This window comes from Zosterops lateralis (genome assembly GCF_965231275.1).
Source record: "Zosterops lateralis genome assembly, chromosome: 5".
Lineage (NCBI taxonomy): Eukaryota > Metazoa > Chordata > Aves > Passeriformes > Zosteropidae > Zosterops > Zosterops lateralis.
Window position 1 is genome coordinate 48,871,301 of NC_139766.1, and position 16,151 is coordinate 48,887,451.

Sequence of the window (16,151 nt, forward strand, 5' to 3'; positions counted from 1 at the left end):
CAAAGATCATTACCAAAAAAAAAATTAAATCATCTATGAAGTATTTCAACTTCCAGCAAGTCCTACTTTCCCCACAACAAAAGAAAGAACAAATAATGTTTTTAAAGGACTTAGCACCAGAACAAAATAAAATATGAGTGTCAAGAAGCTTGAGTGAGAACATCATATAAATTCTTTTGATGTGTTTGCACTATTTTGTTACTGAGGAAGAGAAGGAGACACATTTAGGCTCAGTTCCATTTGCTTTCTAGGTTGTAGTCTTTTTTTGTGCATAAGCACAGAGACTATACCTTCCTTCTCATACTTAGTCAATCTGATCTCCTCTGTGTAATTTCCCAGTGCCTTTATTTTTGAAAGCAAGTTTATATCAAGAAGAGAACTCATAAGATGTTCAATTAAGAGAAAGAATCTTTTTTGCCTTGTTTCTGGGGTTTATTTTCAATATTTTGTTCCTGTGCAATGTTTAGGCCAAACAGCTCTTCACATTCAGACTTTTCTTCCCTTCTGACTTTCACTTCCACTTTCCTACCATCCTAATAAGGATGGTCACATATTCTTATGTGCTCAGAGTCTTGCTACAAAATCAAAAATTAGTGAGTTACTGGTTAGTTCCTTTACATCCTTTCATTCGTCTATTTTTTCTTCTAACATATTCAATAAGTTATTTCCCTTATCTTTGAATTCCAGCCATAACCTACCCTACAATGCTACCATGTTTTTTAATTCCAAAACATTGGCCCTTGAAATTGCAGTATTTATTGATCAATTAAAAAAATAAATCTCTTGCCCAGATCTCTGTATGTTGTTACTTCTAACCAGAAAAAAAAATTCCAGAAACTTCCAATAAGCTCCTCATTTCCTTACAAATATCTTCCCAAAATTACTCCTTTTCCCCAAAGAATATAAAACTCCAGCAGAAGTTGAGCTGATCAACTTTCCCTCTCCTTCACTCCCTGCCCAGTTACCCCTTTTCTTAGACTTCAAAACATTCAAGGCAGAAGGACTTACTCTGCTATGCATTTATACAGCCTCAGCAATTATTGCTTTCAGTTGTACTCCAACAAAATGAACGTGTCAATGATTAAATTATCAACTCTAATTCAAAGAGGGGGGGAAAAATGTTTTAAATCAATTTTTAGGACAGGTGGTCCCAGATTTTGGGACTATAGATTACTGAACTGAAAACTGCCACATAAAAAGCTTCTTTCCCTAGGAGGACTCCTTAGTCCAGGGCACAGTTCCATCCACCCAGGCACAGCTCCATATCCAAAGAGACTGTGCTGCCCTCCTGTGGTCTGTGAAGGTTTTAAGCTCCAGAAGTCACACACAGAGCCAAGAAAAACTCTGATTCTACTCTTGAAAGATAGATTGTAGAGCTAAACATTACACTTTGAAGAAAAGTAAAAAAGCCAAAGTGCTGTTGCAGGGGTATCAAAGGTCTCCTGATGCCTCTGCCTGAAAAGACCCCTTAGGCCTTTTAGAGGAAACACAAAACAGTCATGTTAAAACTCAGCTGTCCCTCAGTTAAAATGTGTAGAGAACAGCAATGTAAGTGACCTACAAAAAATACTGCAAAGACAGGTAAATACCCTCTAAGTTTAAATCCTTGTGTTGACTATGTTACATAGGTAAGTGAATTATGATTCCCCACAGTCTGGGATATGGCAAATGGGTAACAGAAGAGCTAAAGGACACAAGCTGTACACTCTGTCATTGATGTAACTGGGATTTAAGTCTAATGACAAAACTTACAGAACAGTCTTCAAATAAGTGGCGAAGACATCTTACAGCAAGAAATACCAGAATACTGAAGCAGATCAAATATCCCTTTTAAAGTCAAGATTAGTGCTACCGAAAATCAATTTAAATTTTACAGTAACTAGAAATACTAAGATATTAGTATGTTATGGAAAAAGATTATGAAGAGTAATGTCAACAATTTAATATTTTATTCAATAGCATATCAAGACTATTTGGAGATAGAAAACTCTACTAAAATTATATCAGGAGTAAAAGAAAGAACAAATAGTTTAAAGGAAACAAAGGGCAGAGTTACTTAGCAAATTGCTTAATATTTATTAAAGATTTATGATTAAGATATGAAAAATTAATTTAACAATCTCATTAGAAAATATCTGCTAGGCAGCCATGAGTTAATGTTTTTGGGGTTTATGCCTTCCATGTGCCTAAGAATGTCAGAGACAAAAGAGAAAAAAAAAATCTCACAGTCTAACAAATAAAACTACCTTTTCTGTATAGGGCAGATCACACTCAAATTCTATGCAGGTAAAGTCAGTTTAGGCCACTGACTGCCAAGTGCAGACATTTTGTCAAAGCTCATTGTGGGTTAATCAAGAACATGTTTCAACCATCAGAAATAAGTCAACTGTGAATATACAAAAAACCCCATTATGAGTTGTCTTCAGTGCTCAAGCCATAAATCTGTAAAACATTTCAACTTGCAAACTGCAGTATTTAATTTTAATTCTTTAGTATGTTCAGTAAACAAGCACAAACCACAACAGGACTAAAAAAAGAGAACACTGAACTTTTATGTACAGTACTCTACAAAACAAATCTCTCCAAAGACTAATAAACCCCCAATTAGCAAGGACTTGTGAACTGTAACAATCACACCTCCACGAATTAGACCTCATCAAAACCTGAACTTTTGTGGTAGGGAATATTCAATATGAAGTATTAAGGCTTCAGAAATTCTCTGAGTGCTTACACTTTCTCCACAAAGCAAGGCACTGAAACAAAGGTAACAATTTCAGCCATATGAAAGTCCATCAATCACACTCATCACACGACAGGGTTTTACAGAGCACGCCAAACACCAAGGAGAATGTGTCCTCACTGAATCAAAATGCAGCTGTTACAACTTGGTATCATTCTTTCTAGTATGATTTTCAATAAGATACACCAGCAACTGTTGTTTTTCCTTTGCAGATTTTGAATATTTCAGAGGCTGTAGGCATGTCATTTAGATCAAAACACCACTTAAGAAAATGCAACAGACTTAAAGCAAACATAAAGATACTGAACCTGTATTCCTCATAATGCATATGCATTGATATCAGGAGGCATGGAAACCAGCAACGTTTTCAAAGAGTATTCATTTTAGTAAATTGTGCCTAAAAATCATTACTACATACTGACTGAACTTTAACATATAATAGCTTTGCCTCCTGTCTCCAAGTAGGCATTATAAAAACATTAAATAATTATTTCCCTTCCCTTGTTTTGCTTGGTAACCCATGACAATCACAAAAGAAAAAGGGAGGAAGAGCACAGTAACAGTAGGAATAATGTACATTGTCATACATGAGTTACCTGGTTTGGTGGCATGCTTAAGTTATTATTTCCAGTTAAACCTGAGGAAATTTTGGCTAAAAGTTAGTAATTGAATTCAAACTTCCATGTAAATTGTCCTCAGGCCAACTAGGCAACGTTATATCCCTGAACAGTCAAAAGATCCCAAGAGGCCACATATGAAATACAAAATTTTGCAAGAATACCCTTTTTAAGGCAAGACAGTAGAAGAAGATATACCAATATTGCCTCTATTACAAAAATGAGCACTTCTCCTTTCTCTTTGTTACTGAAAATTATTTATATCTCAAGTATGTATCAAGAATACGAGGCAACCTGGCTGTATTGCCATCACAGGTTTTCCAGATATTGAACTGCAAAATATAATGCACACAAAAATGTGGTTTAAACTTGTTTAAATGAGTGCAGCAAAACTGTAACTTTAAGGAGAACTTAATGAGAAGCAGCTTCAGTTGAGTTTCCCCTGGATTGTTACACCCATGTGGCTTGCAGGCAAAGAGGTCTCTGATATGGAAAAATCAGCTGAAGAAGAAGGATGAGTTCCTGCTTCAGGATGCCTGAGACACTGAAATAGGCTAAAATACTACTAAAAAAATCTTCAAAGTCTTTCAAAAAGTTCTGAGAGGCTTGAAAGGGAAATAGAGAACTTTAAAGTGTTTCTTTTAACTCTTTTTGTTTTACAGAATACATGACTGTCTGGATTTAATTTTAAAAACACAGTTGCTTTTAAAGTAAAATATGCAATTTGCATCTCTTGAGCAAAAGTTTTCATAAAATGTCAGATTCCCTAAAGTATCTTTGATTTTTAAGCATAATGTATTCTCAACTTAGAAAGCATCTTTCAAGTCAAAATATTCAAAAGGTCATACCAATATAAAAAGGAGAACAAAATAAGAGTGACCTAGCCTCACAAAAAATCCTAGAAACAACCTGGATATTGAATTAATTTTGACAATTTCTAATCTAATAACTCTGCATCTAATATATCATTTATTCCACAATTATAATATTATTCAGTTCTATGAGCAATTACAAACAACTTTAACAAGGACACAAAGTCACAAACTTTTATATTGCTTAGAAGATAATTACATCATTAAGTGCTGTTCCTTTCATTAAAACTAATTTGTTTATCATGTGGGTTAGAAATTTTTCAAAATTTTCTTCTTTCTCTATTGAGAGGCCACACTACATTAAAGTATCCTTTACTTAATAACAGTTCTGGAAGTTAAAGGTAACACCAATCCTTCAGGATTGTTGTTTGGTAGCCACCAAGACTATTTAATCAAAATATCAATTAATTCCACAGAACTGGAACATTATGCTCAGTGTTATTTTTCTAGCCTGTGTTATTCAAAGGTACTTAAATTTCAAAGATGTTTCTAAATTACAAATGTAAACATTGTTTTACTCTGTAAGTAAATACCATCTCATGCATACTGCAACTGAAATGATGGTTCATTTCAGATGAAATACCACAAATAAAGCTCTTCTTTTAAGTTCTTTAACTTCCTGCGTAACAAGTATTTCAACTCATGAGAAAAGTAGTAAGGGTTTCTAAGACTGTAGGTCAGTTAGCTCTCATTCTTGAATTTCAGTTGTATAAAAAAAGTCAAAAAATAAAAAGCTGGTTTAAAGAAAAAAATAATTCCTGTTCTAAAAAAACAAAAAAAACCCCAACTCTTTTTTTGTTTGTTTCACAGTGAACACAATGTTTGATGAAAAAATGTGACAGTACCAAAGGCTTCTATCTCCATATATCCTCAGAGTAACAAAGCAGCAACTAGGGTTATCACTGTCCAACCCCACATTCAGGCACTTTCCCCCTCCCTTTAATGCGCTTTGGATGAGCCTAAAGGAAGCATCTCTAATCATATCCAGCCAAACTGATCTTAATATCCACAAAGCCTTTGCAGCAAATAGGAAATGAACCTGAAGACCATGAATCCATTCACACGCACAGGACCAGGAACACAAGCAAAGACTGACTGAAGTTTCAAAAAGGAATAGAATCCCCTCTCCAATGCTGCCAAATAAAACCCTGAGAAGACTTTGCATTTCTTTGCTGGTCACAAATTAAATAAACTCTCCTCTTTCCTAAACCTCACATATAATCAGTAGTAGCACAGTATTTCCATTTCAACAAGCTCCTCTTCCCAAAATTTTCAGCCTCTGCCTCCCTAGGGAAAAAATGAAAACATTTCTTATGATGACTTACATCAGTACAGGGAAATATTCACATGACGTATCACATTTTCCTTCTGTCTCACATTGTGACCACCTACACTTTTATATTCTGACCTGCCACCCTCTTTTTACCGTCTGTACATACCAACAACTATAGTAACTTTATTCCTGTGGAAGGTATTTATGGGTGCCTTTACCTCTATGGAAAACAAGCACGGAGCTTGGTTAGGATTTTTGGGTTGTGTCAATTGCTGACTGAAATCAAGGTAAATCTTTTGTTCCCAGTTTGCTCATCAGCTGCTGATGACTCAAGGGAAGTTACGTCACCATGTGTCACAAATAGACTGAATTTTAATGCAGATTTGAAATTGTTTACCTGTCTTAGTTCTGAAACATACTGAAAAGTGGCCTATTTTCTTATGAAACAGTTAAGTCGCTTCACCAGAAGAAGACCCTGTTAAATACACACACAGACATACAAACCCTCACCTTCCCCAGGACTGACTGCAGAGGGAAGACTAGTCCAGTCTAGGGTCCAGCTGGGGCATGGATGAGGAGAAAACTTTGCTTCAATTCCATTTTCCTGCATGAAAGGAGGAAAAAATAAATTAAGACCCTTTACAAGATGTTATCAAAATTCTCACTAAATTTAATGGCATCAGATCAAACTGCAACACTGTCAGTCTAAGTGAAACTGAACAGGCAGATGACTCTACATTATACAACATTCAAATTATGTATTTCTCTGATTCTCACAAAAAAGCCCTGCTATTATTTTAGGAAATGCTGTCAGCTTCCGTGCAAAAATATTGAATTATGGAACATGATGGACAGCTTTCTTTAACAAAACTCATTAGGGTTCCCAGATGTTCAAAGCTTTAATCAAACAGCAAAAAAAAAAACCCAAGAAACACAACCAATTGAAAAGGTTGGCTAATGAAGCAATGAAGCCAAACATAAAAGCAACAGTTTTTTGTCATTCTTTATATAAATATCTTTAAAAGAGAAATACAATATTGCTGTTCAAACAAAAAGTTACTTTGATTATTCAAAATTATTGATAGGGCTCCAGCAGTCCTATCTTTGCCCAATTCCTGAATCAATCAACTATCAGAAGAGAAGAAAAAAGCAGAATCATTTCTAAGCCAATGTGTATCAGATTTAAGAAAAACAAAGGGTATTAAACTGTTCAAGGCTGTCAAAATTAGCTTGTACAATTCTAATAAATTCTACCTACTCCAAATCAAGCAAATATGGCTGTAAAAATAACTCATTACAAAGCTTAAATTACCATTAACTTAGTCATGGTTGGCCTTGGACCACCTATAAAGTGACTGTCTTCATTATCCTCCTCCAACTCATCAGGACCTGAAGCGGAGTCCTGTAGCCTTTCCTTGGGAGCAGACATCAACTCTGGAAGCTGGAGAAGCTCCATGTTGCATTTGCCAGCAGCTTTCTTTACTCCAGGTACTTCTTGAACTCTTCGATACCAACTGGATATCAGTGGCAAGTCTACCAGACTTTTGCCTTGTTTCTTGCTGGAAACCTAGGATAATAAAAGGAGAAGGTTAGTGGCTACTCTAAGTTTCTTGCCACAAGCCACCAAAAGGCAGGAACTACAGGAGTGAGCTCAGGTCCATGCTGAGCACATGCACTCACAGCATGATGGCAATACAAAAATCAGCTGGTTCAGAGCTCCAGGTGGAATTGCCAGTTGGCCATTTAGACTTTATCTGCAATTCCCATTTGCTTAATAGGATGAAAAGGTTTACATGACCAATTTTAATCATAATTTCAGTCAGTAACATGAAAACTCCATATAAATAATACTCTTAATTCTGTGCTATTTCCTAACATAGGAATGATTTGTTTTGGTTCCTCATTAGACAAAAAAACCCAATGCAGTAATTTGCAATGAATACTGAACTCTAAGCATGCCATTAGGGTACCTGAATGGTCTTTCCCACAAGTATCCCTTAAAAGCACATCCACCAACAGCTGTTTTGCTGGGAACTACAAGCCTGAAATACCTTTGACTACATGGTAACAGACATACATTACCCCATGCCTTTACTCAAGTCTTTGCACTAAATCTCTGGGGTTTTTTTTAAATCAGTACTGAACTTTTTTTTTTATCATGTATTACTTTTTAGAATCTTAAGTTCATCTTTTTATACAATATCAGTAAATAGTATATTTCTTTTCTGAATTAAATATATGTGATTATGAGTTAATGTGGCCTCCAATAGAAACTAGCATTTTAAGTGTAAAAAATGAAATAAAAACATTTCTTAAGTAAGACTATGTTGCACATATTAAAAAGATATATACCCAAACCACTTTTTAAGATGAAGTCCAGCTATTTTTAAAAAGTATGCATTTGATGAAATTAAATAACCTTTGTTTAGATTCCCAAATGTTCTGGAACAATGGAGATCATCCTCTTACAGGAGAGATTGTGAAGTCTCTTTAGAGACACTCAAAATCTGACTGGACATGATCCTGAGCAACTGGCTTTAGCTAACCCTGCTCTGAGCAGTGTGGTTAGACAAGATGAGCTCCAGATGTGACTTCCAACCTCAATTATTCAAACTTCAACTATTCTGTGATGCTGTGCCTGCTTTAAACAGAAAATTAAAAACCACGATTACAGGAACAGGCAGAAAAAGCCATGCAAAACCAACATTCTTCCCTGGATCTGCCTGCAGTGTGGAAATAGAAATTGGTAAAGAACACTTGAAATGACACGTAATTGCCAACAGCTCTCCCGCATGCTGTGTTTGTAATATGCTTAGGGTAATCACAAGTAATTAGCAATAGCTAAAGGAGCAAAAGAAGGATGAACTGTGTAACTTTAGTATCTAATTTAATATCCTAACAGTAACACAGGCAAACCCACATAAATTCAGTTAAGGAAGAAGTCTTTTGGAAAACAATTCTAAGAGGCACTGTTACACTTGTTATCAAGTGTTCTAATTTGTATTTTAAAAAAGTGAATAGTGTTTTTTCCCAGATGAGGAACTGAGCTCTTGTTATACTTCTATTAATTTTCAACAGTTACAACTAATAGAAAGTATAACAAAGGTAACCTCAGAATGATAATAGCAATGAAATGAGGTAATGAAAAACAACCCTTCAGCTTCATTATCTTACTTTTGGTAATTATAATTCAAATCAGCTAGTCAGGTCTCCTCACATTTATAGGATGATGTTTTCCAGACACACAATCACTTAAGACTTCATTATTACTGACACCCTTAATTCAAAGTAGAACTGCAACTACAGTGATTTTTTTTAAACACATTCCAGGAAGTCCAGTTATACAAATAACAACACTTTAAAACAGAATTAAACTCTGGGACTTCCATCAACAAGAGCAGTTTCAACTCACTGCCTGCAAGAAGCTGTCAGGTGCAAATTTTTCAATTTTGAGGACAATTGTAGGCATCAAGGTATAATTGCTTAGAAAATGATTGTTCACCTGAGAACAGAAATAAACAAATATTATCCCAGAGCTCTTGTCAATTGGGTGATAATGAAAATGAAAGTTCGGTTTTCAGAGCAATTCTTGGTGTGAGTTAACACAAGCTACTGTAAAATACCTAGTTCATGAGCTGCAGAACACCAGGGCTCAAAGGTAACATATAAAAAAATCAATAAATACGAATTTTTCAGCTGCTCACAGTACATCCACAGAATGATTCCAACGAGATTGTTGAAAACAATTAGGTATCTGATGCAAAAATCTTCTCATGACTAGCACCAGTAAATCAAATATTACTCTAAAAAGTTGCGCTCTTATTTAAAAAGGTTTTGGAAAAACAAAGGTTGAAATACATTAAAGTTTTTTAAATAGTAAGAAAGCATTTTTCTTAATACATTTGGTTAGTATCATACATACAGAAGTTGCTGTTCACCTCCAATGACGTGATTTGCAAAACAAACAAAGCAGATGTGAATTAAGATGCATTTCTGTAAAATAACTCATCATCTCAATTCAAAGGCAACATATTACATCCATATAGAAATCCACTGAGTAACATGATATTGGCTAAAGAAGTTATAATATTAATATTTGATAGTCATTATCTCAATTTTCAACATTGTTATCCTCAATCTGACTAACAGCATCTTCTCCAGGAATTCCATTTGTTTTCAAACACCATAAGGGAAATTTGGCAAACCAACTTGCAAAATGCAAATGTTCCTGGAACAGACATCAGCTTAGCAATAAATATCATAGAATAACTGCAGGAATACTGGAAAGAGGCAAACTCATAGTATAATTTTACTGTGATGGGAAATAAGGACACAGTTGTAATTCCTTAAATCTCTCCTTTGCATCTATCCTCATAAAACTAAGTACACAAATTGTGCTGAGCAAGACTCTTGCATAGTCTTGCCACAGAAGATTTTCCCACTGTAGAACTACTTTTTAAGTTGAGTTCAACCCACTTGTACTAGTATTTTTCATTTATTATTTTCTGGGTAAATTGGTGCCAAAATATTTCACTGTAATATTTTAACAGTTAACAGTGTTTACTAATAATTGGTATACTCTGTATCTAGAAGTAACTTTAGTGACCTCACCAATCCCTGTTTTTGGTGTTTGTACAAAAACAAGACAAATATTTGACTTCAGATTAAGGTCACATTGTAAACACCACAATATGTCTAAAATTAATGTATTTTACAATCTTCAGGCTCTTAAAAAACACACACGTACACTAGTCGGTATTTACAGAATTTGTCAGCTTACCAAGAACTGATGGATGCATGGCAAAAGCACTAGATCTGCCACAGTAAAATAAAGCCCTTCTGCAAAAACATGGTCCAAGAGCGGAAGGTCAGAGGTTTTTGTTCTCCTGATGTGAGGGGCCTCCCTGTTGACTGCATCTGGCGTTTCCTGGGCAAGTAGCTTAGAGAAAGCTACACTCAGTTCCAAACTTGAGGGTGGATGTTCATGGACGTCCCCTGGTTTTAATTCCACTGTTGCTTCTTCACCAAGCACAGGCACTGCAGCCTTGGCACCTGCCTTCTGTTGTTGAAGTTTCTGCCTTCGAATTTTGTCATCATTATGTACTCGGACAGGTTCTCCAAGCTTCCTTTCAAACAGTAAAATGTCAGGAGGAATAGCCTGGCAGTGCTCAGGAGAGGCTGTCAAAAATCTTTCAACAGCCAGAGGTATGCTGATCTCACAGAGCCTGGTCCACTGGCTAACCTGCCAAATAAATTTACATAATTAATGTCTCTACAGAAAGATAAATGAAACCCACAGTAAGTTTTGGCTACTTTGGTTACTCAAGGACTTCAAGCAAAGGAATTCCAGTTTTAAATACATTCTTTGTTAATCTTAGAAACTCAGATATTTCTGTATTGCTTTTACAGCAGCAGAATTAGGAAGATAAATCTTATATATAACAGAATGGTAATCCAATACAGCATGCTTTTATTTCCTTATTATTGACATAAAATTAGGGTGGCTGGGTAAGTCATAAGAAACAAAGCTGTGAACTGAGTTGAAGGCACAGTAATCAGTGGCAACCATGGAAATAGCAATCATGGCAGGGTGGAGTTCAGCTTCCTGAGAGGCAGAAGGAAGGCAAGTCTAGATGGATGAGCTGCCAGGTGAGTAAACTGCTCCATGATAAACGGGCTGACATCTCAACTCAAAGGGTAGTGTTGGTTAATAGTTCACACTCTACCTGAAGGCCAGTTAGGAGTGGAAATCTTTAAGGGTCTATGCTTAGGCCTATGGCATTTCATCATCTTTACCTAGAGGGGGGAGATGGAATACAGTCCCATCAAGGATGACAGGGAATTGAGAAGAGCAGACAACAAATTCCCAACAAACTCCAAGGTAGAGCTGCTATTCACATGAGCCTGCACAGACTACAGAATGAGCTGAGAGAACAGATGTGAAATTCAGAATATTCCACACCTAGGATGGACTTATCCTCTGGAATGGTACAGGCTGACCACTTGGCCACTCTGCTGAAAAGACACTGGACAACCTGATGAGGATAAGCTAAACAAAAGCCCCCTTGACAGTGAAGGCCAACAATATACAGCACTCTTGAAATCAAAATTAGCAAGAAATCAGGTGTTTCTTAGATTACTTCAAACTTTATAACTCATTTATACTGCTAGATGTGAAACATAGATCTGACCGACTTTTAACATTAAGGTTCTTTTTGTGCTGCTAAAAAGTAGTATCTTCAAAAATAATTATTTTTCATCTTTGTGCCAAAATACAAGTTACTTTTCCACAAAAGAAATTGCATTTTCTAAGTAAATTATGTTTTTTACTAAAATAACTTATTTGACATCAATATCAAGAGTCTGCTTCAGAGCATTTAATGCTTATTAAAAAACCAATGTATCTAAGAGAGAGACACTCACTTCAGCACAGGCTTTTAAGCAGGTCTTCTTAAAGCCCAAGAGTTCTAAAACATCCTTTTTAGATGGATCTGCCTCAAATGTTTTCTGTATTATATGTCTTAAGACCACAGAGAGCCCAGCTCGGCAGAATTTGTCATCTTTCACAAAAACAGCAGGTAAACTGCAGCTCTGCACAACCACTGGAAGCTGACACCTGGAGATTAAATGGACCTCAAGATCACCAGCGAGGTTTTTTGTCACACATTGATCACCCACATCTTCGCCAGTCGGCACTAAAAAAACTTTAAATAATTTGCAGTCACAGTAGGATAGCAGAAACAGTGAGATAGATGTGTGAAGAGGAAAGATACTATCTCTGTACTGATGAGAAAAGGCCAAATATAAATGTTCTTCAGCAACATTATCTTTCATCTTCTTCCTGAGATGAAGCTCCTGAAATAGAAATCAGAGTACAACATTCATAAAAGAATACAGGATTAAAAAAAAAAAAAAAACAAACCACTGATTCTTCCACTATCTGCTACAACCAATTTTAAAATAAGACACTACCAAAGACATCCTGCCTGAATAATTGGCAGGCCCCTTTTTGAGAGAAAAGAATGATGTCACATCTACACTGTCTCTTCACATACAAGATCATGAATAGGAAAATGATCTCTGCGATTTTTTTTTTTTTTTTACATTTTAGCATATCTCTGACATCAAACAAAACCTAAAGAAAGTGTTTCATTTTCAATTTTTAAGTGCATAAACATTTTAGAGCCAAGCTTTTTTTTAACATTAAAATCTCCCACAATATTAACCATGCATTATTAAAGAAAAAAAAAAAAGTTCCTGACCACATATCTACAACAGTCAGTTCCCTAATACAAACATCTGTCTTTTTGTAACTGCTAAAAGGTGTTTATAGCAGGTATTTAGGCAGTGGGAAATAATATTGGTTTCTGTATTAAAAATTAATCTAGAGTTGGGTGATAATATAATAACTGAAGGACTCATAAGCAAATAAACATTCATTTCATGATACTACATGAACACCTCAAACACACAACTACTTTAAAGCATTCAAATTCAACAGCAGCAGAGCTGAAATTAATATCTCCTCAGTATATTAAAAACTCAAATTAATTTTCCTTACAGTGGGTTAAAAGCTACATTTTTCCTACTACAATGTTCCACAGGAGTTTAACATAAGGCACTGATGCAGTAATTTTTCTGCTCCATCACTCAGCAGAATTGCCCATTACCTTAGAGATGACAGGTGGCATTGAAAAGCCTTAGACACTAGATGGCCCTCTTACAACGAGTGTCACAGACCACAGCTCGAGCGCAGTGAGGAAAGGAAATTTAAATGTTGCTAAGAAAGGCCAGAATAGGGTTTTATATACATATATATAAAGCATGAGTGACACTGGAACAGCATCAGTCTTTCATGTAACTGTCTAGATTAATAAGATCTTTGCAAAATTACACGAAAATGATGCAAGTATTTTTTAAAAAAAGTTTTCATTTGATATATCTTGATTATTCAATCTATTTTTTTCCATGTAGACACATACATCATACTTATTACTTTATATTAACTACCACAGGGCCAAATCAATTGCCCAGAAAGAGGAAGAATAGAATCAAGTCCACTTGACATTGAGAACATACTAATGTCTGTTACAGTGAAACATTTTTAAACCACTAAATGACAAGAACAATGGTTCTACTATGAGTACTGTTGCTTTTCTTTAATTAATACACTGAGGAACAGGGCAGTACACAATACAGTATTTACTTTACCACAAGGTATTTTATTTGGGTAAATCTCGACAGCGTGGAAGTTGAGAGAGACTCTATATCCCAAGTACAACTCTGTGGTAGAAATCATAAAGGCACTGCCAGAAAGGTAAATCAAGAAGTTATCATAGTCACACCCATAGCTTCTAGCATTTAAACTCCTACTCTCAACTACAGTAACTCTTTCAATATTAAGTACTCTTATATGCATTTAGGTTATTATTTTTGTTTTCCATGGGAACACAAAGAGCTCACAAGTCCATTTTTTGCTGGGCATGCAAACCACTCAGACATACACATTCACCTCATCACTCATTTTTTTCTTCTAGTTAAAGCTCCTGGACTCAGTTACTTCCATGCTATGCAAAACTGCTAAATATTTTGGTAAACTCTGACAAGTTTTCTATTTCCAAAGTACATTATTCTATAGTTTCCATCTATTAATCACCCATTCTTACAATTTATTTTTTAAAACTTTGTACAAGTAATTTTAACAAAATGAGCTTCTGTAATGACTGCAACTTGTTACATGGGTCATTAGAGTATCAAAGCATTGTCTGCATTTATTTGAATTGTTAGTTATTGCAAAAATTGCTATATACCTCCACCACACCAGTAACTGAACATCTCACAGAATTCTCTCTCAAAGAGCCTTGCAAAGTGGAAGTTTCCTGTGCTCCTGTTACACATGTGAAAAAGGAAAAGAACAAAGAGAATTTTTAGTTCAGTGTCACAGTGGAAGTCTGTCCTAGGACAAGCCAAAAATTTGGACGTTTTTCCTTAAGGGCTTTGTTCAGTTGGTTGTGGGATTTGGGGGTTTTTTAAGGTCAGTCTGTGACAATGAAAACTACAGCCAGGCTAATTCTATTCTCTAATCTCTCACAGAAGAGAAACTAAAATAATCTGTCCAGGAGTTCTGTCTATAAGTGACTTTACCTCTGTTTCCTTATTGATTCCTGTGAGAAGAAAGGCCCTCTTGAACCATCCCTTCAACTGAGCTGTACACCCTTACACTGCCACACCCCACCCCTCTCCCATATTTTACTTTTGAGAACTCCTCCTAACACTTTGTCTCTAAACACTGACATTATAAAGTCACTTCCTATATTTTTTGTTTCCAATACAGGTGTTTTTTCCACACTGTTTTGGCTCTGCAGAGTCTCTATTCCTTGTGGATTTATGCACAGATTTTCAATTCAAAGACAACAGCCTACCTGGCTGTCCATTCTCACTTAAGTATTTTCACATAACTACTACCCATCCATTAAATGTGTTTATTAATCCCTTGGCAGCTTCCTGAGACAAAAGCCAACGCAGACATACACAATAAAATCAAATGAGCAATACAGAACTAACCAAACCTAATAAGACATTGCACTGTTTGCTCACAGTATTTTTACCAGCACTTTTTTCTCTAATTAGACCATAAATTCTGTGGGAAGAGATGGATTTTTATTCTACTGGTCGTATTTACAGTAGCCACTGTTTGAAAGAGAGAAAATGAAAAGCAATGATCAATACAGGATTTGCACCGTAACTTAAAAGAAAAATAATGTTGTCTATCTTTGGTATAAAAGACACCTACTTAAAAATTATAAATATTATGTAAGTGTAACTTTCACTAGCTGTGCTGTTTTTTACCATTTTGTCTTCCCTTTCAACATGCACTAAACAATAGTTAAATCAGCTTCACTCAGCTGCCCCGTTAACAACATAATACAGAAAATCACTGCTTTAAAAAACAATTGTTTCCCCATAAAAATTAAAGACAAATAAATAAGCACATAAACATCCTCTTCCTTTTAGTCCTTTTAGAAGAAGATTCCATTCATTTGTAGATTACTACACGGTAAAACGGAACTTTTGTTCTGAGAAACATTTAATATAATGACATTTAAAAACGTGGCAAATATTTAACTTAGTGCAAAGTGTTATTAAGGCACACAGCTTGGAGCCTGGAGTTGTATTCCTATCCAAGAAGATCCATTTAGTGGATGCGTTCAGGGCCAGCCCTGCACCCTCAGGGAGCCCCGAGGGGAGCACAGAAGGGCTCCAGGCCTGAGATTTGGGCGGGTCTAGGAATAAAGTGAAAGTTGTGGAGGGTTCTGGAGAGCCGGGGGGGGCGGGCCCCGGGACAGAGCCGGGCACAGGGCGGCAGCTGCAGGGAGCGACACCCCCGCACCACAACTCCCTCACAGACCCGTTCCCTAAAGCCTCTGCTCCCAGCTGTTCCAGAGGGAGCTGCCAAACCAGCCCCGGGACACTGCCGCCGCCACCTTCCCTTTATCCCGCCCTTTCTCCCGCTCCTTTTCCTTACCCCGGCCCGGTCGCTTCCGCCCCGGTCCCTCCCCTTCCTGCACCGCCCGGAACTGCGGCCGCGGCCCGCGCTGCCCGGGGGGACGGAGGTGCCGGCGGACCCGCCTGGGCGCCTTCCTCCTCCT

General features: G+C 36.4%; 1 protein-coding gene across 3 annotated transcripts in view; it reads right to left on the reverse strand.

Annotated features, from left to right (window-relative positions):
• GSTCD (glutathione S-transferase C-terminal domain containing) overlaps positions 1 to 16,057 on the reverse strand; it is a 45,083-nt gene extending 29,026 nt beyond the window's left edge. Inside the window, exons 1-6 of one of the 3 annotated variants that reach the window (XM_083862004.1) lie at positions 14,647 to 15,456; positions 14,313 to 14,389; positions 11,926 to 12,357; positions 10,283 to 10,744; positions 6,815 to 7,069; positions 6,013 to 6,106 (exon numbers count right to left, since the gene is read on the reverse strand). In XM_083862004.1, coding sequence (XP_083718130.1) covers positions 6,013 to 6,106; positions 6,815 to 7,069; positions 10,283 to 10,744; positions 11,926 to 12,336 — 1,222 coding nt within the window. In that variant the 5' untranslated portion in view covers positions 12,337 to 12,357; positions 14,313 to 14,389; positions 14,647 to 15,456. Of the gene's footprint in view, positions 1 to 6,012; positions 6,107 to 6,814; positions 7,070 to 10,282; positions 10,745 to 11,925; positions 12,358 to 14,312; positions 14,390 to 14,646; positions 15,457 to 16,027 lie in introns of those variants that run through there. The other 2 variants (XM_083862006.1, XM_083862005.1) reach the window with 2 other exon arrangements.
• Positions 16,058 to 16,151: the final 94 nt, after the last annotated feature.